Below are 26,925 nucleotides of genomic sequence, written 5' to 3' on the forward strand. Positions count from 1 at the left end.
GTCACTGAGGATTTTTTTTTTTTGAAATAAACAATTACTGAGGATTTTCATGTGATGGTTTGGTGGTTCCCCAACAGTCTTATCCAAACCTTTCTTCCTTATTGAGATCCATACATTTGTCCAGTAATCATGTGACAAATATCATAAAATTCATTCAGTCTCAGTTCGGGTCTGAGTTGGGACTCAGGTGAAACCAGACTTGGACTAGATTTTCAGGTATGGTATCTGGATACAGATCTAATCGAGTCAACTATAAGAAAAAACATACTCAGATCCGTTGTGAAAAATTGCTGGTCTTAATTGAAATTCGGGTTGGGTCTGATTCTGGTATAAAATTTTACAAATTATACCCGGGTCTATGTAATAATCGTACCTTCGGGTTCAGATCCAAGTCTTAATCGGGTCTTCTTATTTATCACCATACCCGAACGTTCGGGTCGGGTCCAGGCCCAGTCCCAGGCCCAGGCCCAGGCCCGTTGACACCCCTACACACACCCGATGAAAGAGAGTGCTCACACGTGCTAAGCGAAGAAAACCCAGACACGCCTATAGGGCCGGCTCGAGAGCCCCCGCCACACGTACCACCAACGGATGGAGGACGCGTGTGTATTGACTTGACAATCAAGGTGGCGAAGAAGCTTTCGTGGTTTACGGGATTCCCAGAATTTGCCTTTCCTCTCCCACGGTCTCTCACCCAGTCACCCTCCCTCCCCCCCCCCCCCCAAAAAAAAAAAATCATATTTTTCTTGTTCCATTTTTTCATCATCCCCTCAGCAAAAGATAATTTAGATAAACCGAGTAGCTTATTAGATAATTAGGAAAAGACACCCCAATTTCTAGTTATTACATTCAACCTCTTGCCTTTCCTAAATGCCTCCCTGACGTGTGAAATGACAACTTTAATCTTTTCATTTTGTTCTAGAACAACTCACTTCGTGTTCTTCTAGAACGTGTTTTTAATGATTTTGTATGGCTCTAAACACGAAGGTCATCTTTATAATTAAGGAACAAGTGGCACCGTGGAAGGTTAACAAATAAAAAAAATCAGCAGGCCGAATGCAATGACCTAAAATTTAGCACGTTGCTTGTGAATACTGATAACTTACCCGACTTTTCGTCAATTATTGAGAAAAAAGGAAGGAAATATCGTTCCGCCTCTTTCCATGGCGTTCAGAAACCCTAATTCTAATTTGGAGCGTGACGCCGTGGCAAAGGGGCAACGTAGGAACCCCTAATTTGTTCTATTGCAAGGGTCGAATCTGACGAGTCGTTCCACGTTGTCCCTGTGAGACTTTGTTTCGTGAAGCTTTCTTCTGCCAATTTATCTTTTTCTTCTTTCTCGTCGCCTTAGTCCGAGTAAGGTTTTGCTTTTCTGTATTGGGTTTTTGCTCGTTCGTGGCTTCTTGATTTCTCTGTTTCGTGTTTTCCTTCTTCGGAATTTGGTGTCAGGAATTTTTGCTGAATTTGGTTTTGGAAGTTTGGGTTTTAATTGGTGATTGAGGTTTTGATTTTTTGTTTTGTTTTTTACTCTGTGTTTCTGATTAGGGTTCCAAGAATGTAATTGGTGTTATTGTTGATTCATATGGCTAATTGGGTTATGTTATTGTTCTTTTCTTGGTGACTCTTTTGGCTATTGTTTTGCTGAAATTTAGTTGGTGTTTTTTTTTTTTTTTCTTTTGTTTGGTTAGCTGTTTCATTGATGGCTGTGGTTGCGAGCGTGCTTGATGAGATTCTATTTCTATGTTTAGAAAGTTAGCTTTTTCGCTGACAGGGTCTTCCGTGACGGCAAGTTTGGACTCATGGAATTGAGTGGAACTGGATTCCAATTCCTTCAAAATTCTTTCATCAACAACAGGGGAAAAGATAAGTTTGATGGAATTGGATTCCAGTTCTGCCCAATTCAGTGAGAACAAACATGCCCTGAAGGTGTTTAAAGGTGTCCTCGTTCAAATAACAAAAAATTAACTCGAAGTTGGTATTTTCTAATTGTTTTAGGTGCCTATCAGAGATGAATTGAGGGTTTGATTTCGAAATTGTGTAGTGAAGGAAGCACGATTTCTGGTGCGCTGGCGTTTCTTCGGCTTGTACTTGATGCAAGGGAGAAGGTTTTGGTCTTCTGGGTCTGAAATTGATGGCTGGTGAGGGCTTCAAGTGGGGGACCAATCAGTTGCCTCATGGACAGTCTGGATTTTCCTCAGGTTTGGCTGTTCTATTAGCCAGTGAAGACCGAAGGGGCAAATCTCAGAAAGCCCATCTTCTTTCAAGTTGTGATGATGTCGGTTCCCGGACAGTTGAGCATGCGCTTGAGCATATATTCGACCTGCCCTTTAGATCGATTTTTGTTCCGGCAAGCGCTATTGATGTGGGCTTCATTCGGTCGGTTCTGAGTGAAGAAATAGAGAGGTTATGGGCCAAGTCGGATGTGAGTTTGGGTGACAGAGATGGAGTTTTCATCTTCGACAATGGGTGTGGTGCACATGATGTTGTAGTTGATGAGGCTAGTATTTGTGGGGATATGAGGATTTCTAGGCAGCCGCTCCTGGTAGGGAGCATGGCGGTTTTTAGCAGTGCACGTGCTAATGCTTGTGTCTGGAAAGGGAAATGGATGTACGAAGTAATATTGGAAACTGCCGGCATTCAGCAGCTTGGTTGGGCCACTATTTCATGTATATTTACTGATCTTAAGGGAGTAGGAGATGCTGATGACTCCTATTCATTTGATGGAAAGAGGATTAGTAAGTGGAATAAGGATGCAGAGATGTATGGACAGCCGTGGGTAGTTGGAGATGTTATAGGCTGCTGCATAGATTTGGACTGTGACGAGATCTCATTCTATCGAAATGGTGTTTCTCTTGGTGTGGCATTTGATAAGGTGCGGAAAAGGGAGCCTGGACTGGGATACTACCCTGCCTTTTCTCTGTCGGAAGGTGAAAGATGTGACTTGAATTTTGGCTCCAGGCCATTTAGATATCCAATTGATGGATTCTTTCCGATCCAAGCACCTCCCCTCTTTTGTTATCATGGGAAGGAAGGGTCAGCCACCACTGTTGCTACTTATCTTCTCCGTTGCTTGCTTAGGCTAGTAAAGTTGCAGAGTGTAGACATGTCTGCTTCAACATCAGTGGTGAATCTGCAAAGATGGAAGAGGTTTCCTCCACTTGAACAACTTTTCAGCCCGATCTGCCAAGCTATTTGCCAAGAGTTCTCTGCATTTGGCAAAACATCTGGGATTTCAGAGTATATTGCTCGGGGCCCACTTTTGACGTTTTTATTAGATGTCTTTGGGATGCAACCACCACATGACTACTCGAGTGTGGACAGAATTTTGGATCACCTTGCAGTGTTTCCTGAATTCAAATCGTTTTTCCAGCATGTTATGCATGCACTCGCTTGTTGTTGCAAAACTGCACCTCTAAGACGCGACGAGCTGATGGATTGTCCTTATTCTGGATCATACTCTCATCTTGCATTAGCTTCTCATCTTCTGAGACGTGATGAGCTGATGGTTCAATTATGGAAGTCCCTGGATTTTGAGTTTCTACTGGAAGGACTTCTTTCAAGGAAAGGTCCAAACAAGCATGATTTGCAGTGCCTTATGCCAACTGTTTGGTGGCCTGGATCATGTGAGGGCACATCATCTGAATCTAGTATGCTACTAACAACAACATTATCAAATGCAATCAGTAAGGTATCTTCTCCCCCCCCTCCCCCCCAATATTGTGTATGGATCTTATTTAAATAAAGCATCATGGGTTATTTATAGTTTGATCTGTCATGATTGCTGTCCTGAATGTTTTATTGAAATTGATAACCTTCTTCTAGTGGTGACTTGTCAGGGTTAAATTTTCATCTTACATGTTTCTGATGATTCACATATCCACTTTCTGCATTGCACTAGGGAGTATGCTACTACAACCTAGATTTGTTGTTGAAATACTGCATGCACTGTGAACTACTAAGTAATACTATGTATAGGTATGCTCATGTTGATAGATAATTTCTCAAGAATGTTCAGAAAAAGGCTTTTTAGTTTCCATATATATCAGAAAAATATTTGCAAATGTCAAAGAAAGAAAATTAATGGAAAGTAGCATTGTGAAAAATATAGAAATTTAAAGATTTGCTGAATAATGGTTATAAATGTTTTTACCTGAAACTTGGCAATAAATGTTTCTAAGGTTAGAACTTAGAAGTAAATTTTTTTGAAAGATTAGTGTTTTCTTTTTAACCACCTCCACCTAGGTGCTTGCACCAGCTAGCCTGCACTTTTAACACATTGCACCATATATGCACACACAAACACATGCACATATCCACGAATTATTGTTCAATTAAACCCCAATGTCGCAAATTAGTATTTTCTTTTTAAGCATTCCTGCCTGAGCATTTGCACTGGCTAATATGCACTTTTGGCAACATTACACCATTCATGCACACACAAAGACATGCTTGCACAAATCCAATGTATTATTAACAAATTAGACCCCAAAAATGTGATAAAGTGTCCACATAATTTCAGGAATGTTTCTGGTGAGACTATTCAAATTAAAGAACTATTTCTGTAATAATGACATCTTCATGAATCTGTGCTTTATCATATTCCTACTTAGGGTACATTTGGTTGTGTTTTTGAAAAGTGAAATTACTGTTCAAAAGAGATTCACTTTCAAAATCTAATGAGATTTCAAATCTCATGAGACCTCAATCTCACTTTTGGGTTTTGTGCCAACTCATTTTTTATGAGGCTTGCTTTTAGGATTCTGTGCCAATAAAGTTTTATGTCTGGTTGCTTTTGGAGTACTGTTCAAATGTGATTCACTCTCTAAAGTGTATTAGGAATTGGATCTCATGTGATCGTAGCAGCCAATACATCTCGTGGTAACAAAAATGTCTTGTTCTGTGGTATATCAATCTTCTGTCTCTGGTTCATATTTTCGTCGACCAAAACATACCCTTAATTGTAAACATGCTCAGTGAATGGCCAATGTCGATTGCATTCATGGGTTCCAATCTAAAAGACAATATTCAGATCTATAGGGTTTACAAGAAAATAATAAATACCATTCCTTTAATTTAAGTGTAATACCTTGTTGTGGTAAAATCTTTGGTTTGCGTCCAAAGGGTGGGTCTAACCTTTTGTATATGACAGACATGGTTTTGTGGTATTTTGTTACACTTATTACCTACAAATTCAACAGTAAAAAGGCCGAACAGACCCCAACACTAGTTCTAGTTGCTGGCTATTAGATTCACATAAACCAAAGGTTGCACCGTAATATTATTTTTTTGCATTACTGTTATATACATATATCATATATGCATACATGTATATAATCAATTGAATATTATCTTGCTACATCCAAAAAAACAAATCTAAAAAGGCTATTTTATGTGCAAATGTATATATGCATGACATGGTTATAATCTTAAGTCTTATCCCACCTGCATGGACGTTGGCTGTAGAATCTTGTTTCTGCAGTCCTTGTCTGGAGCTCACACATGTATAACCCCAAAATCTTTTGTATGTTCTCCTCTTCTAATTTCTTCTACTCATATACTATCAATCTCTTGTACTGGTGCTGTCTCTAGCTTTGATGAAACACACCCAAACGGCCAAACCATCTTTGCAATGCTTCTATTTTATTAGAATTGACAGACTTCTGAGTTGCTTGAGATCAGAAAAGATACCATCTTTTCCATATGTCTCTGATGTTTATACTAGACACATTACATATAAATTTTGTATTTTACTACAAGATTTTTTTTATGAATTGCTTCAACATTTAGGTGCTGTCTCGTTTGCTCTCATGATACTGCAGCCTTTCTCTTCCTAAAGGTTAATCCTTTTGTGCTCTCATTGCATTGATATTTTCTTGTAACCTTAGTCCAGTGAAGCTGGTTATTATATACTATATCTAGAGAATGCAGATGTCAGTACTATTGTCTTGAAAGACTTCTACTGCCTTATTTCGTTCATGTGAACATGTTCAAATATGTGAATAGGTCAACTAATTCTCTGCATTACCAAGGACTTTGAAAGGATTCTGTTCTATCTAATGCCAAATTTTAGTATTATTATTTTCATTGATGCTCCAGCTGCAATATTTGTTTATTCTTTTTCCCCTTTTCCCATTCAAAGATTGAGGAGATGCAACGAGAACTCTGCAGGCTGGTCATACAGTTTATACCTCCATCAACTCCCTCTCAGTCACCTGGATCAGTGTTCAGAACCTTTCTACAGAACCTTATATTGAAGAATAGAGGTGCAGATTGCAATGTGCCTCCTTCCGGAGTTTCAAGCAATTCTGTTCTTGTCTCTGTGTACACAGTGATACTTCATTTCCTTTCTGAAGGATTTGGTTTTGGGGACATGTCTGAGTGGATGAAGAGTTCAACAACCACAAGTCCAAAAGTTGGTGCTAGTGAAGGATTTCTTCACAGGGGCGGTCAGCAGAGTTTTCCTATAGGGTTGTTTCTTAGACCTGACCCCCTTCACATTGATTTTTATAGACTTGGAGGGACTTTTAGCCATTTGATAAAATCTTATCCTACTGATGATAATGAAATGGAAGTGGTTCGATGGGAGGAAGGTTTTATGGACAATGAAGAGGCACGGGTAACCCATACCAGTAGGAAAAAGCCATGTTGTTGTGCCAGTAATGATGCTGATTTTGCTAGAATTGCAAAGAGTCCCGTTAGAATTGTAACTAAAAGCCCTAAAGCTCATTGCAATTCTATTCCTGAGAGATCTGCACATGTTGCATCAGAGTGCAGTGCTAGCAGCTTGAATGATGAGATTGTTGACAAACCTAGTTCAAGTGATCAACCTGATACTGGCTTTGGATATCGATCAATGCAGCATACAAGGAGTGTACCAAGGGCTAATAATGTGTCTTCTGAAAGTCTAAAAGAGGAGGAACTGCTGGATGCCATGCTCTTGCTGTATCATCTGGGTCTTGCTCCAAATTTTAAGCAGGTGATTTGTTGCTTCTCTTTTGCTAAAATATTTGCATGGACATTGTACGATTGAATTTCATATAACGTTAGACCTCTAGATGGTGGATATTTATTGATTTCTCCCTCATGCAGTGGTTTTACAACTTTTCTGTGGCAATTGGTGGGTAGTAAATGATGAGACACATTTACGACATTGATGTAATCTAATGACATACCATCCTTATTATGTGATTGGAACAAAAGTTGTAATTTGCACTAGTTTAAGTGTGTAAAAAACATAATATAATTTTGGTGTATGTGCAATTATTGATGTGTGCACTTGTGCTAATTAGTCACTGTTTTTTTTTTCTAACACATTTTAAAAATACTATCATGCCTTCTAATTGCTACAGCCAAGTGGATTTTTATAAATGTATAAACAATGAGTATATATATATATATATATATATCCTTATTATGTGATTGGAACAAAAATTGTAATTTGCACTAGTTTACATGTGTTAAAACATAATATAATTTGGTGTATGTGCAAGCATTGATGTGTGCACTTCTGCTAACTAGTCAATATTTTTTTTCCTAACAAATTTTAAAAATACCACCATGCCTTCTAATTGCTACGGCCAAGTGCATTTTTATAAATGTATAAACAATGAGTATATATAAATACATATATATTAAGGGTAGCTGCCTATCTCTTGTCAGGTGAACACCCAATGGACGTGCGCTTAATCGAACAAATAGCGGTGGTTCCGTCCACTGCTAAAAACTGATTTTTCTGTTTTTACACTGCAGGCGGCACATGGTGTGTGTGCATCTGCCTGCTGTTCACCTGCTTTGGGGTAGGCAGTGTTAAAATATATGTAACTATACATATATATATGTCTAAAATATATATATATATATATATATATAATACCCGATAGGGGTATTATCAACTTTTTACATAGTTGTTTTAGTAAACAACTATTTCTTTTTCCTTTTCACTCTTTATTTTCTTTTTATTTTTGTGTCTCAAAATCCAACCCAAAAGGGGCCCCACATAGAGTTGTTGGGGCCCCCAATGGTCGACCGTTGGGGGCTCCCAACGACTCTATGGGAGCCCCCTTTTGGCTTTCCTTTTGAGACCCCTTTTGGGGTGTATAAATAGGGGTGACCCCCTTTGTATTCTTTATGCTTGAGAGCTCTCTCCTTCAATAAAGTGTATTTATTTTTTAGTTTGTGCCTTTCTCAAGGCTTGTTTATGTTGTCTCATAGTGGACTTGGTTATTATCTCTCTTGTGTATTGGACCATTGTTGGTCATTGTGAATGCTTATAGCATTCTTTATTTTTTCGCATACTTCATTACATGGTATCAGAGCCATTCGGTTCTTAGAGGAAGAAGCGTGATATTCATTTTCACATATATTGTCTCTATCCTTCACACTCTTTGGTGACATCATGAATCCAAAATCAACCTATCCTTCAAGCTTAATGGAAAGAACTACATGATGTGGGCATCAGAATGGAGAACAACCTCAAAGGTAAGAAACTTTGGGGTTATGTTATGGGTTCTATTCCGGAACCCCAATTAGAGCTCACTAAGATGGAAGGAGGTCATGAAAAAGCTCTTGAGGGAGACGCTCGCCTCAAAGCCATTGAAGGCCACCAAAAGAAAGTTGAAGATTGAAAGAGCAACCACGCCAAAATCTTTGTTTGGTTCACGAACAATGTCGAACTCAAGGTATGTGCTAATATAGCTAAATTTCGCCGAGCCAATGAGGCTTGGTTCTTTATGAAGGGTATGTATACCCAAAAAGACCTTGCAAGAGCATATTTTTTAAAGAAAAAATTAGAACCACTAAACAAGGTGATTCAAGCATACAAGATTATTATAGTGCATTAAATCCTCTATGGGATGAATTGGCTTTTTTAGAGCCAAAATGGATAGCTATGGAGGATATTGAAATAAGGCAAAAACAAATGGAAGAAGATCGATTGTTCTAATTTTTGTTTGGGCTATGTCCCGAATTTGAGCAAGTGAGGTCATCACTCCTCCATAGATCTATTTTTCCACCAATAGAAGACGTCATTGCCGAAATCACACAAGAGAAAACTAGGCTTGGCATGAGTAAGAATATTGTTGGAGTGCTTGCTATATCCAAACCCGGTAATAATGTCAAAACCTATAAACCACCCCATTTTGAAAAACATGAAAACAATAGTGGAGGAAGAAAGATGATTATATGTCATCATTGCTATGAGCAAGGTCACATTAAACCTGCTTGCCCAAAGCTGAATGGAACATTCAAACCTAAGGTGGCATCCCTTGAAGAATCTACCACTAAAGCAGAAGAGGGCAAGAGTGGCGACCTCAAAGAAACACTTGGTCAAATATCTATGGCTCTACAACAAATTCTCAAAGCTATTTCCTCCACATCGGGTGCGGCCATTGCATCTACATGATCACCCGATACGTATTCTTGGATTTTAGACTCCGGAGCATCCTTTCATATGACCCTACATGAAAATGCATTAACCGATGTATGCACCAAAGTTGCCAAACTAAGAAGCGGAAGCGGAAAACGATATGGGAAGCGGAAGCGAGAAGCGAGGCATTTTAAAATTTATACGAAGCGGGAAGCGAAGTTTCAATTTAAAAGCGAAATATGAATAAAAAATAAAGTAATATGGAATCAAACAAGAAACAAATAAAAACTAAAATAAAATTGATCATTCTTATATATCATGATTTTTCTGTAAAAGAGTTAAATTTTTGTTAAAATCTAACAATGATGGTTACCAATTTAAAGAAAGTACATGGAAAGTGAGTGAAAGCGTGAGAAAATACATGAAAAAGCTGAAAAGAAACATGAGAAAAACATATAGTATGCATAGACCATGTGTATGAGAAGCGTGGGGGAATCGAGCTTCCCATGAAGTTTCGGAAGCGAGGAGTATCGCGCTTCCGAAGCGAGTTTCCGGGAAGCGAGCTTCCCACCTACCTAAGAAGCTTCCGGTAACTCTGGATCATAGTCACTTGTATCATTCAAGGTAATTTCTTGCTGAGAGTTTGATTTTTTTTAATAAGTGGATTTTCTCAGAAAATCTCAGGAAAATCTTTGGAGTGTTGAAAGTTGAAAATATAAAAAATAAGAAAAATAAGAAAATAATAGGTTGTATAACATTTTTCTTGCAAAAATATAAGAAAATTAGTTTGAAAAGTTTTTAGAATAGAAAAGGAAAAATACAAAACTATACTTGAAATATATAAAAATAAGAGTTTTTTCAAAAATATCTTGATAGTATTGCGGTATTATCACGATATTTTGAATTCTGGTGATATTAAATATCGTGATATTTTACCGATATTATCAGATTACATTAAATTGATGATAATATTGTGATATTTTGAAAATATCGGTGATATCAATTACTATGATTGGGATATATTTACATTTCTCTAGTTGTTGGATATCTGGAATTGCTTATTTCATTTTTGTGAAACTTTCTCAAAGTGTGCATATGGAACCATGAAACTTATGGACATATATTATTGAATGCAGGCATCATACTACATATCTCATCAGTCACAATGGATCTCTATGTTGGATGAAACCGACAGACAAATAAGATCAGAAAGAAGTTGCTCTGATCAGCTAAAGCATTTGAAGGAAGTCCGCAATGCTTATCGAGAAGAATTAGTTGATTGTGTGAGGCACTGTGCATGGTAAATTGATTATGACCTGTTATGCAAGTTCATTTTTCATGGGAATTTTGCTGATTGGATAAGCTCTTTGGTCTTGCTTTGTATTCCTCTGGATATTGGTAGAGTTGCACCCTTTGAGATGGTGTCAGCCCCACCACCACTAGAAACTCGTGTGTGTGTGTGTATGTGTGTGTGTGTGTATATATATATATATATATATAGAGAGAGAGAGAGAGTAATGGGTAGGTGCCTGACGCTTTTTGTCCCTTCCGTGTGCCTACCGAACTTTGATAGGGGTTTTCAGTTTATTTTTTTCAAAAATCTGACCCTACAGATGTGTTCTGCATGATCGATTTGCTAGAAAATCACACTTGGATCATGTTTTTTGAGAAAAAATGATTTTTTAAGCATTGAATATTTTTTAAAATTGTAGACTGTCGATTTTTGAATCTTATAAAAACCTAACTTGGTGTTGGAATTGAACGATCCAAAAGTCGATTCCCACAAAATCAAGCATGTAGATCACATCTCTATGGTCAGATTTTAGAAAAAATCTTTCCAAAGCTCGGTAGGCATAAAAAGCACCTACCCATCTCAGCTCTCTCTCTCTCTATATATATATATAGAGAGAGAGAGCAGCTCATAAACAGTCTTATCTCCTAAACTGTCCTAAACAGTTTCAAGGGGACAAAGTTTCGGGTGTTTCCTTAATGCAAACTCATAGATGTATTCTCTTTAGCTTAGTAAAAAACAATGTATTAGATTAGGCACTGTTCGTGTTTAGATGTGTATTTAGAGTAATCGAAATTCAACGACTTATATTGGACCAAAACATGGTGAAACAGAAATTGAGTTTTCTCATCAAATCAAATCGATCCCAAGCATGGATTTTAGTGAATAAGCATGATGAATGCATCTGTGGGTTAGGATTAGTTAAAAAACATGTGCAACTATGTTTTTTAGAAGCGTTTAGGATGATTTAGGACAAAAACTGTCTAGGAGCTACTCATCAATACACACACTATATATAGCATAGATTTTAATGAATAAGCAATGATGAATGCTTCTGTAGGTTGGGATTAAGCAAAAAGCATGTGCAGCTATGTTTTTTTAGAAGCGATTAGGATGGTTTAGGACATAAACTGTCTAGGAGCTACTCACCACTACACACACACACACACACTATATATATATTAGCTACACAAGTGGGTAAGGAACCCCTTAGTGAAAATGTAATATTTTTCATTTTTCCAGTTTTTTTACACATCTGACCCTCCAGATGTGATCTACATATTAAGTTGAGTATAAACTGACCTTTGGATCAGATTTTATGAGGGTTGAAAAATCAACAGCCTACAATGTACCAAATTTTCAAACCTCAAGAAAACATGTTTTTTTATGTCAAAAAACTATTGATTCAAGATTTAATTTCCACTATTTTGACCATACTGGACACATCCATGAGGTCAGATTTGGTCAAAACAACCTCTGCCGATGAGTTCTAACTAGGAGGTTTTTTACCCACGATGGTAGCAAATGCTATATATATATATAGGGATAACATTTGCTATATATATATATATATATATATATATATACACACACACATAGGTGCAGGTGCGGCGATGCGGCACTTTAAAAAAACTTGGGTGCGGGAGGCTCGAGGTACCCCTTGGGGGAATCTTGAGGAAACCCTTATTTTTTTAATAGGGGGGGGGGGGCTCGAGGTACCCCTGCCTATTCTTGAGGTACTCTCGAGCCCCTCCCTTTTTCAATGGACCAAAATGGACTCGGTCAAAGTTGATCGAGTCCATTTTGGACCAAAATAACCATGGGTGCGGGTTAACTGCACCCAGGGTCACATTGACCGTACCGGGTGCCGCACTCGCACTCGTGTTGCATCGACGCGGGTGTGGCGGCCCCTATGGCGAGTCCTTGTGACATAGATGTATAGATATATATTTGGTGCTATTGCAGGCATGAAACTGTTGAGCTAGAACTCATAGGTTCAGGCTTTATCAACTCAATCTAACCACACAGATGTGTTCAACATGGTTTGTTTGTTGATACTAATATTTGTGAGTATATATATATATATATATATCACTGTCATCGATATTGGTGATATTTGAGAAATACCGATATTAAAGTTTATATCTCTTGATATTTTAAAAATATCACCAGAAGACAAAATATAGCAATATTATCATGATATTATCATGATAATATCGCGATATTTTTGGGATTTTTTATTCTAAGTTTGTATTTCCTATTTTTTTGTTTCTTTTATATTTTAAAACCTTTAAAACATGTTTCTTTATATTTTTGGAAGAAAAATAATGCAAAATTTATTATTTTCTTAGCTTTTTTATTGTTATTTATATTTTTTCCAGTTTTTAAAACTTATGAGATATTTCCGAGATTTATCAACTTTTGAAAATCTCTTCGAGAAATACCTCGTCGAGAAATTACCTTTAACGATACAGGTGACTATGATATATATATATATATATATATATATATATATAGAGAGAGAGAGAGAGAGAGGTGGTAGCTGCTAACCACTTTTCTAGCTAACTGGGGTTTTGAAGGGGGTTTTTCATGTTTTCCTTAAATCTGACCGTACACGTGTTCAACATGGTCAATTTATTTGGGAGTGACACTTGGATCATGTTTTTTCAATAACAAACATGATTTTTTAAGCCTTAAATATTTATGAGAATCTTAGACTGTTGACTTTTAAACGTTATAAAAATCTACCTTGTATTGGAATCGGATGATCCAAGAGTTGATTCCTATAAAATCAATCATGGAGAACACTTTTGTACAGTCAGATTTAAGGAAAACATGGAGAAAACCCTTCAAAATCCCAGTTAGCTGATGGTTAGCTAGAAAAGTGGTTAGCAGCTACCACCTTCTCTCTCTCTCTCTCTCTCTCTCTCTCTCTCTCTCTATATATATATATATATATATATATATATATATATATATATATATAATTCACTCATGGACCTTTTGCTGCATCCAATGGCGGTGGTGGCTGCTATAGTCATATGAGGAAAGATGACTGCATACATTTCTTGAAAATGTTTTGCATTGACTGTATTGTGTGCTTCTTTTGTCTGATTTTCTATAATTGTTTTGCTGTTCTCTTTCATCTTTTTACCTACAACCCTTCAAGGTGAAAGATGATTAGATGAATATAGTTATCCCATATGGAGCAGTATATCTCTTTCTCTAGATTACTTTACAGATTAGTCTGCTACTTTGTCATGGAAAAGTGTGAACAAGTTCTGTATTAGATAGAGTTTTAAAGATTGACATGAAATATCAAGTTGGTTATCAACTACCGTTACCTTCTGGAGGAGGTGTTACAAATTAATTTTCGCATTTCTTTTGGTAAAGTACTGATTTCTTGCACATTTTTTACTTTTTTTATGATTTCATGCTAGGTGCACACTGGAAATTGTGAGCTTTCATTTCTGCTTAATGTTTACATTTTTTCCCTTATTATATTATAATATAATGTTTATATATGACAGTACTGCCTCCACATTTTTCAGCTGCTGAAAACCTTTACTATATGGATGCAAAGCAAGTGATATTGTTCACCTTATTTCTTATTGATTTGATCTTCATATCATGAGGTTGGTGTCATGTGCATAAGTGGTTTTTTATGTGCTAAGTTGTGTAGCATAAATGCCTGCAGGTATCGTATCTCTCTATTTTCCAGGTGGAAGCAAAGGGGAATGTATGCTGCATGCATGTGGATCGTGCAATTGCTATTGGTTCTTAGCAAAATAGATTCGGTTTTCGTTTATGTTCCAGAATTTTATCTAGAAGCATTGGTAGGTTCTTCATTCTTGTTCCTCATCATGTTGTTCTGGTTGTTTAGTATAAGCCTATCTTTCAAAGCCAATTGTCTACCCATCTAACTTATCTCACACCTCTTCTTCACCGAAGGGCTATCAAAAGATGCCCGCTGATGGTAAAGAATGTTTAATCTTTCCATGCACTGAATTATATTATGTGATAACTAATAATATGATGTTCTTTGTCAATGTACACAATTTTCTTTATATTTTGCAATTTCTCTAATCAGAGATACTTGATAACTTTCAGTTTATTTGCCTTATCTCTTTTAGTTGTTTAAATATTTCAACAAATGATTGAAAATACTTATGCTATGGGTTAAGAGCCATTCTTTGATCTGTTTAAATCTTCATACTGTCTAAATGTATGTCAATACCTTGAAACAAGTCTTCTGTAATCATCAAAGGACATTTCTCAATGTGAATTGGGTCTTTTGAGCTATTTGGCCATGTAGTGGGAAATCCTTTTTATTATCCAGTACTTGCCACATTTTTATGCATGCATGCTTGTGTTTGTTTGTGGACACTTTTGTCCAGTTTTAAACAGACTTTCTTGGCATTTTGAAATTGTGATCACATTTATGATTGCCTACCGTGGGATTAAGTTTTATTCTCTTCAAAATCTCTTTCAAAAGGGAAAATATGGCTCTCAACAGAAAAATGATGAATGAGAGAGAGAAATTACAATAATTCGGTTAACACAACCTGCCACAACATTAAACAAAAGGACCTGTATTGTTTATAGTTGAAAATCAGCTAACGTGGCATAAAATGCATTATGTGGGACTAAAACTACAAATGAATTCACTACTGAAAGAGTAATATGAGAGTAAACTTATTTTGGTTTTAGATGGATCCACATGTAACAAAACTTTCACCTGTATCTAGGGGTGGACATTGCGCTGGCCTGGCCCAACCCGATTAGGACCTGAAGGCCCCAATGAGCCTTAGGATCGCCGAGGGGTCAACCCAATTGTTGTTGTTCTTGGGATCGGGCTGTGAGGCCTTGCCAATAACCACCCGACCAGCCTAATATCGCTCATCGAGCTGGTCAGACAGGGTGGGTCAAGAGAGAGAGAGAGAGAGAGAGAGAGAGAGGTATTGGGTTGTCTTGATGCCCAATAAAAGAAAGAGGGAGGTGAGGACACGTCTCACCTCCCTCCTCTCAGCCTCTCACATCAAATCAGCAGAATCAGGCCAGCTGACTACACACCATAGCCTACAGTTGAATTTTTTTTTTTTTTTTTGAAATTTTGGTTCTGCTGGATGGGCGGGTATATATATATATATATATATATAAAGTAGCTTTTTCAATTTCTTTAAATGGGGTAATAAAGGCCCGACTTGGGCCAGGGCTGCTGCCAGAGCCCGACTCTTATCGGGCTGATCCTTCAACTACCGGCCCGAGCCCGATCCATGGTTGTCTGGGTACCTGTCCTATTGTTCACCCCTACCTCTATCATCGTTTACATGATCAGCAATCACTTTCCATTTCTTGTATTCTTGTAATAGTGTCCATAAACTCCTCTTGTTGCATTGGGAAAAGTATTGTCAAAATGCTTTTACAGAATGGCAGGAAAAAGTTTTGTTTTGTGTTTTATCATTAATAACTGTAATAGCATTCAGAAACTCCTCTTATTGCATTGGGAGAAGTATTTTGATATGTGTTTTAAAATACTTTCTTGTTCTATTGCAGGTTGACTGCTTCCATGCATTGCGAAGAAGCGATCCACCATTTGTCTCTTCATCATGTTTTCTACAGCAAGGACTCTCTTCATTTGTATGAAGCAACTTCTACATTTGTCAATGTTACCTTGAGTTTGATTTGATTTCCACCTGTTTAGATTTTTTATTTCCTCGTAGAGATGGTTCTAATTTAATTTAATTCTTGATTGATGTTTCCATAATCTGAATTAAGACTCATGTTTTATTGTATGTATCACATGGTTCAGTAATTTTTGTTCCTAAAATCTGCTTGTTAACTTAAAAAAGAAAGAAGAAATTTTTACAAGTGCCTCGCTTCCCGCTTCCTCTTCCTGAATTGCTTCCCGCTCCCGCTTCCTCGACTGGCAACTCTGGTTATTCCCCATCCTTATTAAATGATGTATGATGACTTCCGATCATATTTACAGCAAAGGGAAGTTGATTAACCATGAGTCTGTCGCACAAAAGGTTTAATGCATTCAAGTTTACCATTCACTGCTTCACTTGAGCACATCATGGCACATTTAAATGAAACAAGGCATCTAAAGATACATATGAAGCCCATGTAGCTTTTATCACAAAAAATGACTCTCTTTTCCTATGATATGATGTTGTTTGAAATGTTTATGATAAATGCTAACATTTTCTATCCATTTTTTATCAGGTTACTTTTGTTGTTATGCATTTCAATGATCCCCGAATATCAAGTGCTGATCTAAGAGATGTTCTCCTTCATTCCATATCTGTCCTAGTCCAATATAAAGATTATTTGGTTGCTTTTGAAAATAATGAAGCAGCTGTTCAGAGAATGCCACGTGCTTTGCTTTCAGCATTTGACAACAGATCATGGATTCCTGTTACAAATATACTTCTCCGGTTGTGCAAGGGTTCTGGATTTGGATTGTCAAAACATGGGGAATCCTCGTTAATTCGTTTCCAGGTTGATGCTTGCTGCAAACAGACTTTGATTTGGGGAAGGTGTTTTTTTCCATTTTTTTGGGGTTTTCTTTTGCAGAATGTTTTGATGCTTCTGTTGGTTTTTCTATGTAGGCTTTATTAAGGGATATCTGTTTTCTTGATCAAGAATTGTTCTCTGCATTTCTTAATCGTCTGTTCAACACTCTAAGCTGGACAATAACAGAATTTTCAGTTGCCATCCGAGAGATGCAAGAAAATTATTTGGTAGGTTTGCTGAAGTCTGAAACACCAAACATGCTTCCCATGATTGAACACCGAGTTGACGTTCAGTAGTTAGATGCTTTTTTATCTTTTCTGTTTCCAAAAATACTGCATGGCCTGTTTAAAATATTTGATTCAGAAATTCCTCAATCTGCTAAAATTTTGCATCCAATCATTAACTCAAATGTTCAACTCTATTGCCATTTAATTTTTACGTAGTTGTTTCATTCTCTGGAAAAAGGTTTTCAATTATCCGACCCCATGCTTCAGTATTCATTTTCTATGCATGTAGTCCTTATGTATTAAGCTTTTTCATGGGGAAAATAACTTTACTTTTGCTTCCATTTGGGATTATGTTTCCTTTAACTACTTTCTATTAATCCAAAATGATCAGTTGACCTAACTATACTGAATAACCTAGCTGATCACAGCAGCCACCTGGGCCCCTGCAACATCAATCAGAAACTCCTAACCCACAGATCACCCGTAACCCAGAATACACCAAGCCATGATGTTGACCTTGCCTCATACTTACATTAGCAGCATGAACCAAATAACTCAAATATTAATTAGAAAAGCATATTTCTGTGTTTAATTAAAGCATTCAGTTGGATCATGTTTCAGTATATATATTTTTGTGCATCAAAACATGGCCTAGAAGAATGTGTTGCAAAATCATTTACTCGTTTCATACTGCTTTCTGTTACCAATTTCATCATTATTTTTAATCCATAAACTTTTTGATATGCTGTTATTTTAGAGCTGTCATTTAAATGTGCTCTGTTTATTACTCTAATTATTCTTAAGTTGGCTATTAGTTATATCTCCATTTTATTTGTATATGTTTATTTCATGTAATCAGGTGGTATCATAGTATGGTCAGTTCTGAAAATGCTAGATTAGTTGTATTCTCTCTTATGAGTTATCATCATTCTATTGCTTCATCCTTAGGATAGATGTACTTCAATGATATGAATGAGAGAGGACTGTGAATTTCCATCATTCTTTTAGGATGATACTGATGCCATTTCTTAACTCTTCATGGCAAAGGTAGGTTGAGCGTAGAGATGTGTAATTTGTCTTTGACAGCAATGGACCTGCTATTGAGAGTACTCACTAATTTATTGATGTTTTTTTTAGGTTCCAGAGCTGCACCAGAGAAAATGCGGCGTCATATTTGACCTCTCATGCAACCTTGCAAGGGTATTGGAATTTTTTACACACGAGATTCCTCAATCATTTGTTTCAGGACCTGACATGAACCTACGGAGGTTAATTGAGTTAATCATCTTCATTCTCAACCAAATGACTTCGACAGCTGATGTGGAATTCTTTGATATGTAAGTTCATGTACTTGGTTAAGTTCTTTTTGTCATTTACACGGTATCTCCAGCTATATTTTGCAAATGGCTTGGATGATATCCATCCATTTGTTGACTTTTTATTTGCGCTCATCTCATTGAGGTTGCTATGCATTTTTAACTCCTATGAATTTACAAGTTACCTCCATTGGAGCACCTAAAAGGAAGTATATTGGTAGCCAATGCCCAAGTTATTTTCAGTTTCTCATTATTCTAGTTATTACTTTTCCCCAGTATCACATACACTTGGGTAATGGACATGTAAACATGCTCTTCGTGTGCAATATCCTGTTTAAAATGGCATGCAAGGGAATGAAATGTCAGAGTGAATTGGAGTATCCTTGTGACAGCTTTTTATGAGGAGCACTCACATGATGAAATGCAGAATTTATGAGACTAAATGCTTGTGATATTAGGACACAGATTTTTTTTCTTTAACTGATGATGAAGATTAATTTGTGCCCTATGCAAATATTTTGCCTTCTGCAGGTCAATTAGGCGACATGGCCAATCTGTTGAGAAACTTAATCGAGCCATGATTTTGGCTCCTTTGGCAGGGATGATCTTGAACCTGGTGGATGCAAGTGAGGATCCTTTACAGATAGAGCAGAATGACATAGTAGGAGTCTTTACGAGCATGGATTGTTCTGCTGCCATCAGTTATGGATTCCAATATCTGTTGGACTTCAATTGGGTAAGTTCTTTGAGGATTCTGAGGCTTTGATAGTTTGCTTCTTGCTAGAGCAGAATCCTAGTGGCCAAGTATCTCTCAACAGTATTGGAAGCTGAAACATTTCTGCTTTGAAATAACTTTAGAGAGCATATTTAGTTGTTTCTATTTACTAAAACATGCACATCGAATATTTTAACACAAAACTTTTTGGAGTTATATGATTAATTATTCTGTCCTTTTTTTATTAACAAAAAGGATACGTATTACAAGAGTAACCTTTCTACCAGATGGTAAATATTGACTTTCTTGCATAAGTAGTGGAATCCAATAAATGATCTTTTTGTCATATGTAGAGAGCCTGGAAGTAGGCATGAAAAATTATTGTGGCAGTTTAATAGTTCTTTCTTCAAGCAAAAGACTTCCCAGCCACAATGTTTCGGACCAGATGGTAAATACTGACTTTCTTGCATAAGTAGTGGAATCCAATAAATCATCTTTTTGTCATATGTAGAGAGCCTGGAACTTGGCATGAAAAATTATTATGGCAGTTTAATAGTTCTTTCTTCGAGAAAAGATTTCCCAGCCACAATGTTACGGGCCATCCCAGATCAGACCCCAAGAAGTTCTGGATCAAGATCCTCCCAAGAGACCCGGTCTTACATAGACCGGAGGATGCCCTTTCCTATTTGGATTCTTATTTTTGGTCTTTTATTTATTTTATCTCTTTGGTAGATTCTATAAATAAGTGTTATTATTCTTGATTAATCATTAATGAAATAGTGGATTGATTCCTTCTTTTGTTCTAACCTGTTCATAGAACCTTAGTCCTAAAAGGAACACCTTTTCTCCCTCTCTTCTTCCACGTTTTCCTCATCAGCAACCCACCCAGAGTGATCGATATTCTTCCTTTGCCTTGTTGTTGGCCGAATAAGACGCAAAGCCTAGCCAGATTGAGAACAATTTTTTCTCTTTCCAGGTGTTTTCCTACACCAGAGCCTTCTCGAGGCCGAATTCGTAGAAATTGTCCCTCCCTAGGGGTTAAGTTTCTAATATTGATATCAGAGTGAAGCTTTCTGCAGGATCAAGAACGATGGATTTGTGTCTTGGAGGCAGATCAAGATCTTTTTTTGCAACAACGAGCGCCCACACCCTTCTTGAAACAGTTCAGGTTCCCATCATCACATTGATCAAAACGTCGGGGAGTTTGAAATTCGTTCAAGCAATGGATAAGATTAATGAGTCCTTCGACAATCTTAAGAGTAGCATAGATCGTCTCAATAACACTGTAGATGGAGGATTCACCAGAATAAAACGTGCATTGCGGAGGATCCTGCATTCCGTGACTAATTTGATGGGATCGGGAGACGCCAACGAGGGCCCACCCAACATTTTTTCGTAGGTCGGACCTGAACTGCTTTTGCCCGCACGGACAATCGGAATCGCCGACAACGTAGACTCACAACTGCACCCTTCTCCTTGCAGCACAGGAGCAAGGTCGACAGAGGTGTTGCTGCGTGCTGGATCATACCCAACGACCCCTCGCCGGCCATGGCCACCCGACGCGACCCCCACCTGTCGATGGGAGCCTCCTGACCCTGCAACACGATGGAGAGAACCATTCTCTCTCTCTCTCTCACGTTGCACCCACGACTGTCGTTGCTAGAGATGTCACCGCCGATCACCTGCATTGGGAGGACCCCGCTTGTCGTCGTCGTCGATCCCTCTCAGCCACTGGCCCCGAAGACCCCTCTCCCTGTCGGTTGCTGCTGATCTTCCCCTCTCTTTCCTGATTCCGACGAGACGGGGCAACCTCAACTGCAACCTCCCGACCCTCTCTTTCTCTCCAGTCTCTCCCTTTCTCCATCTCTCCCTCTCTACGGAGAACGACAGAACGACGCACCCTGTTTGATTGTGTACCATCACTGCCCTCTCTCTCTTGGCCCCTGCTGCCTCTGCCATTCGACCCTCTTTCTTCCTCTCTCCCTCCTCTTTCCCCAACCCCATCTTCTTCGTTCCCCTCTTCTTTTCAGTGACCACCACCACTTGACTGACGACACTCCTGATCGCTGGATGGGAGGCCACCCGGTCCCCCTTCTCCTTCCTTGACTTCTCCCTCGGCCGCCCTTTTTTTTCTTGTGAACAGGCCAGATCACCAGCCACTGGCAGCCTGAACGTCGACAGGGAAATGATCGGAGAGCATTCTCCAACCTCCCCTAGCCGGAGACCACCATGGCCACAGGCCTCCAGCCCCACCGGTGACCTGCCATGGTCGGTGGGCGAGGGAGGGTTTCCTAAACCTAAGTCACTCCCACCACCTCCTCCCCATCGTACACGATGGGTGGGTGGGAACTGGTTCAACACAAAATCGGTTCTCACTAATCAGTTCACCCCTTGTAGCTTGCCCTGAAATCGGTTCTGGGGTCCGAGACCTGAATCATGCTTGTCTGGACCCGGATCTAATCCAAATACCTCTCACTTCGACCCATTTTAACCCTAACCTCTATCCAAATCCGCCTGAACTGTTCTTAAACCTGGGACCCAACCCACTAAACTTTAATCCAAATTCAGCCCCACTACACTTGGACTCAATCCAAAAACCTATAAACCTAAACTTAACCCATGATCTAAATTTGAGTCTAACTAAAACCTTAACCCCACCCAGTCCATATCCAAACCAAGATCGGACCCAAACTTTACATGTCCCAAGACCCAATCCTATCAAGACACGTGGGAAAACCACACGCCTATTATTTAACTCCTGAGGTGACAAAGATCGGTTGCTGCTGCAGTTTTCAGAGAGCTCTCGCATTGAGGACAAGGTGAGTTTGACAGGGATGGATTGTTACGGACCGTCCCAGATCTGACCCCGAGAAGCCGTTCTAGATCCAGATCCGCTGCCCAAAAGACCCAGTCTGACAGGGACTGAAGGACGCCCTTTCCCATTTGGATATTTATTTTATCTTTTATTTATTTTAGGACTCTTTGGTAGACTCTATAAATAAGTGTTATTATTCTTGATTAATTATGAAAGAAATTAGTGGATTTATTAATTTTTTTTGTTCACCCTGTTCATGGCACCCTAGTCTTAGAAGGAACACATTTTCTCCCTCTCTTCTACGTCTTCCTCAGCTGCAGCCCACCTAGAGAGATCAAAATTCTCCTTTTGCCCTACTGGTGGTCCAATTAGACGCAGAGCCTAGTAAGATCGAGAACGGATTTCTCCCTTTTCAGGTTTTTTCCTCCGCTTGAGCCTTCCTGATGCCGGATTGGTAGAAACCATCCTTTCCTAGGGGTCGGGTTTCTAACACACAATGCTGATTATTGTCATTCTTCTTGAGAAAAGGGGCAATACGTGGCAGTTTCCATTTTTACTATTTAGAAAAGATCTTCATTCCATACGGTGTGAGTTGGATGAAACCATTGTCTGTTGATTGGAAGTAAAGTTTTCATGGGCCAGTGATATTTGAGTTACTACTGAATGATTCCATTATCTCTATAATCACTCTTATTGCAAATGTGACCAAATTGCTTGCAGGGCCATCCATTTTATGGTACTATGAACTGATCTCCTGAATCTCCAGCTGTTTGAGCTTGGTTCAGTAACCATGACTCTGGGTTAGAGTTCTGGTCAAATAAATGTTTAGCTTGAAGAGCCAAGCTTGAGTTTGGCTTGCTGAATTCTAACCAAGCATAAGCTAGGGTCAGGAAAACTCTTTTTCCAATAAACCTTCCTTTTGTAAAATATAATGAGCAACATGGGATAGGATGAGAAATTGTAATCTTCTGAATAAGAGGCAAGGCACTAGACTGCTAATTTTATCTTGTACTTTAGGACTCAACGCAGCACATATTGCAGAACTTGGACTTGTTCTATATGTGCCTGAAATAATATCTGGAACTATAATATTGCGCAATAGGATTTATCATATGATGGTGCATGCAATGGACACAGTTTCGAGGTCAAGGTCATGCTGTTGACAAACCTGATGCATATTCATCGTCATCGGACCTAGAGTTAAAGAGTTTATCTAGATGAAAGTTCTCAATACTGAAGCTAAATTGTTTGCAATTTTGTAACAAGTCAAGGTCTCTCTGGGGTGTTTGCTGCTATCTTGTCAGTGTTTTTGGTATTGATCTCCTTAACGCTGTTCTAGTTTTCTTTTTTTTTGTTATGGTTGATGGAAACTGGAATACGATGGGTTTTAGAAGTAGTTCTGCTTTGTAATCTATGTTATTTGTTGACATATCAACTTATTTTCTTCAGGGTGGCATGCTCAGAGGCAACATTCCATTTATCAGACTTAAAAAGCTTGAGAGATTTGCAAGCTGCCTAAGGAGCAGACGAGAAGCGGACAACATGGGCATGATAGAATGTGTAGCAGAGGATGAAGAGGACATTTGCTGCATTTGTTATGCGTGCCAATCTGACAGCCAATTTGTTCCATGCAATCACAAATCATGCTTTGGCTGCATAAGCAGACATCTCTTAAATAGCCAGAGGTGCTTCTTTTGCAATGCAACAATTACAGATGTGAGAGAAGTGACAATTATGGATCAAGGAGTGGATGGACAGTTATAAAAGTCATCAGTTGCTTTGGAGTTTGCCTGAACTTGTCTGCTACACTGAACTGCACTTGGCCGAAGGCTGAAGTTGTGACAGGTAGCCGGCAAACCTTCAACATATCAGGTGCTGCCTTTTCTTTATATGGCAGTATTTAAATTCCATTTGTATGTATGCTTTTGACAACTTAGGTTGAGGATAATTCATAGGTTATAGTATTTAGTGGGAATTTTGTAGGGTGTGAATCGAGGGCACTACTTATGTAAATATGAGCTGTAAATGAAAGGAAAACTCTCTCTCTCCACCCCCAAACACTCCTGATCTGTTAAATTTCCAAGTCTGCAGTGTTTGTAATCTTGTTTGTTATCTATGGTTGCATTTAGACGATCTATAGAATCAACTGGTTTTACAAAGTTTTTCCTGAGAAGTGCTCTCTTTGTTTTTTAATTGGTTGTTATTTTGAGTTTTGCTAACCGGGGCCGTTGTTTGTCTAATCTACCTCTAAACTACTTGTTTGAACTGAATTTAAATTATTTTAATTCATACCTGGTGCAACTTGGGCTTAAATTTCAGCAAATAATCTTGATTTTTGTGGCTGTTGACATTTGCAGACACCAGTTTTTGCATTTTTGCCTCCAAGTCTTTATGTTGCTTATTGGTACATCACCTTTAGCATTTGGAAACTGGTAGTCAGAGGGAGTTTATTCCTTTGGAAAAGTAATAACTGCCAAATCCAGGAAATGGTGCAAATACAAAAGGGAGACTACCTCAATTCCTTTCCCAAATGTTTAAGGCACTGTTTGGAAACTAGCAGTCCTTGGTAGCTGGGGCCGGAACTATGGAATCCACAAATTGTGGATTAACACTTTGTAAATCCATTTCTAAAACTGTTTGGATGATGTGTATTTCATAGTTCTCTAGCTTCCTGATTCCAAACATACATTAAAATGTTGCAAATGCAATTGCCCATGTTGGACTGGGGTTTGGTCTAGAAAAGGCTTGGTTTGACATGTTTGGGTATGATCCCACTTTTACGTACTTGTTTGACTTGGGCTTGGTATAGATAAGGCTTGGTTCAACAATTTCTCATACATTTTTTTCCTACAGAAAATCAATAACAAAACACAGAATGAGATGAAGCGATCCACAAACCTATGTAACGTAACGGACACAGGGAACATGCTGAAAAGATGAAAGCTGTCCTGAATGACCCAAGGCTTTCATATAAAATGCAAACCAGATTATTTAGCTTGGCAGCTGCTAAGGTGACAAGCCAAATGTACCATAACAAATTCCTAAAATCATTCAAGTGAAATTCATAGGCCCTGTTTGTAAACTCGGCATCAGAGGGCGCTGGAGAGGATTCATAGAATCCCCAGGTTTGGGATGGAGGGAAAAACAAGAAATCGTGGAACTGGCGTGGCAATTGCCAACGCCAGTTTCAAGAACCAACTACCACCATCGGGAGGTGGTAGTCGGAGAATCCCATGCCGACGCCCCTCCCAACAGTTCTTTCGCCTTTTCTGACACCCTCCCCACCTACCTCACTAAAGCTCCCACCTATCTTCTTAACTCCACACACCTACCACCCTCTCTCTTTCCTCTCCCGTTCTCAACCCTAGAGAGTCGAGCTTTGCTGGGGTTAGCCCTGCTTTAGCTGATTGGAGCTGTCATTCTCTCCCATTTCTTTTTCTCTAAGGTAAGCAATTGTGGAGAACGTCTTTGTTGGCCATTGGAGTTGGGGGCCATTTGTGTTTTTCTTTTTTTATCTGTGTTTTTCATTGCTTCATTTTCTTCCTTCTTGTATGTCACCTCCCATGTGTTTGACAAAATGTCTAGCCTAGTGCTCTCTTTTGTCTGTATGTTACCTCCCATGTGTTTGACAGAATGCCTAGCCTAGTGCTCTCTTTTTGTTGTTGGACATCATCCATTACCAGATCATTTTCTGGTCTCCTTGCTTGAAAGAATAAACATTAACATATAAGTCTTCTTTTTTGAAAGAATAGGATTCATTCAAAAGCATCAGTAGTTACGAAAGATACAGTAAACAAGTGTCCGACTGTTAGCTATGCCCAGACAATGCGCAAACAGTGCGGTGTAAAAAAAACCATGACAGAAAATTACATTTGATTTTCCCTAGCTAGATTGCCCGGTTCTTCCCAATCCACTCGACGGGGCCCTCAGGCCATTTCCAGCGAGCTCTCGAGTAAACCTCCCATCTCAATAAGTCGTGCAAATGATGGAAATCAGATTTTGTGTCACGAAAACGTCGGTGATTCCGTTCAGACCAAATGAGTTTTAAGCAGAGAAAACCCAAACCCTCCAAATAAATTTCCATTTTTTGTCCAGACCGTTGAAGAGCATTGCGACGACAATATCTATAGGAAAATGAAGGTCTGCCCAACATGTGTAAATCAGCCCATGCCAAGTTTAGTATTGATTTAAAGTAGATGCATTACCAAAATAATAGTTGAATTGATTCTTCCGCCTTATCGCAAAGAATACACTTACTTGTGAGGCGAATGCCACACCATTTGAGCATTTTTTCTATATACACCCTTCTCATGGTAATATGCCAAGTCATAAGAGACATCTAAATGTAAATATTTTTCACATAATGTAATTAGAGCATCTGAATTATTGAAAATCATACACACTTACATTTGTGGTTCATTTATAATTCAAACTCATAAAAGAATACAATATTTTATATTTTTTATTGATGACAACATATAGTTATGTATACCTTATAACATATAAGTATGAAGCATTAGAAAAAATTAAAGAATATTATCAAGAAGTTGAAAATCATCTTAATAGAAAGATTAAAGTTTTACGGTCCGATTGAAGAGGAGAATATACCTCACATGAATTTTTTGAATATTGTAAGGCTAATGGGATCAGACCTCAAACTATGACTCCAGGCACTCAT

The 26,925-nt window shown here is 38.4% G+C and overlaps 1 protein-coding gene across 5 annotated transcripts; it reads left to right on the top strand.

Moving 5' to 3' along the window:
- Positions 1–1,165: 1,165 nt before the first annotated feature.
- On the top strand, positions 1,166–24,406 carry LOC149840997 (E3 ubiquitin-protein ligase RKP-like). Of its 5 annotated transcripts, none has more exons than XM_090003534.1 (11): positions 1,166–1,356; positions 1,996–3,688; positions 6,140–6,976; positions 10,501–10,664; positions 14,353–14,491; positions 16,212–16,295; positions 16,884–17,159; positions 17,270–17,401; positions 18,539–18,738; positions 19,249–19,453; positions 23,697–24,406. In XM_090003534.1, exons 2-11 carry the CDS (start codon positions 2,132–2,134, stop codon positions 24,009–24,011), a joined length of 3,909 nt encoding a protein of 1,302 aa, XP_089859660.1. In that variant the 5' UTR covers positions 1,166–1,356; positions 1,996–2,131; the 3' UTR covers positions 24,012–24,406. The 5 variants fall into 5 exon arrangements, with proteins under 5 accessions (XP_089859660.1, XP_089859656.1, XP_089859658.1 ...); XM_090003530.1 differs by having other exon boundaries at positions 1,174–1,356; positions 14,338–14,491; XM_090003532.1 differs by having other exon boundaries at positions 1,174–1,356; positions 2,042–3,688; positions 14,338–14,491.
- Positions 24,407–26,925: the final 2,519 nt, after the last annotated feature.

Source organism: Nuphar pumila, chromosome 4, assembly GCF_984573655.1.
Source record: "Nuphar pumila chromosome 4, dmNupPumi1.hap1.1, whole genome shotgun sequence".
NCBI lineage: Eukaryota > Viridiplantae > Streptophyta > Magnoliopsida > Nymphaeales > Nymphaeaceae > Nuphar > Nuphar pumila.

Bases quoted from the DNA above. Each gene is read 5' to 3' on its own strand.
- LOC149840997 (XM_090003530.1), top strand. From the start codon at position 2,132: ATGGCTGGTGAGGGCTTCAAGTGGGGGACCAATCAGTTGCCTCATGGA. The intron at 3,689-6,139 runs GTATCTTCTCCC...TCCCATTCAAAG, and splicing joins TATCAAATGCAATCAGTAAG to ATTGAGGAGATGCAACGAGA. The intron at 14,492-16,211 runs GTAGGTTCTTCA...GTTCTATTGCAG, and splicing joins AATTTTATCTAGAAGCATTG to GTTGACTGCTTCCATGCATT.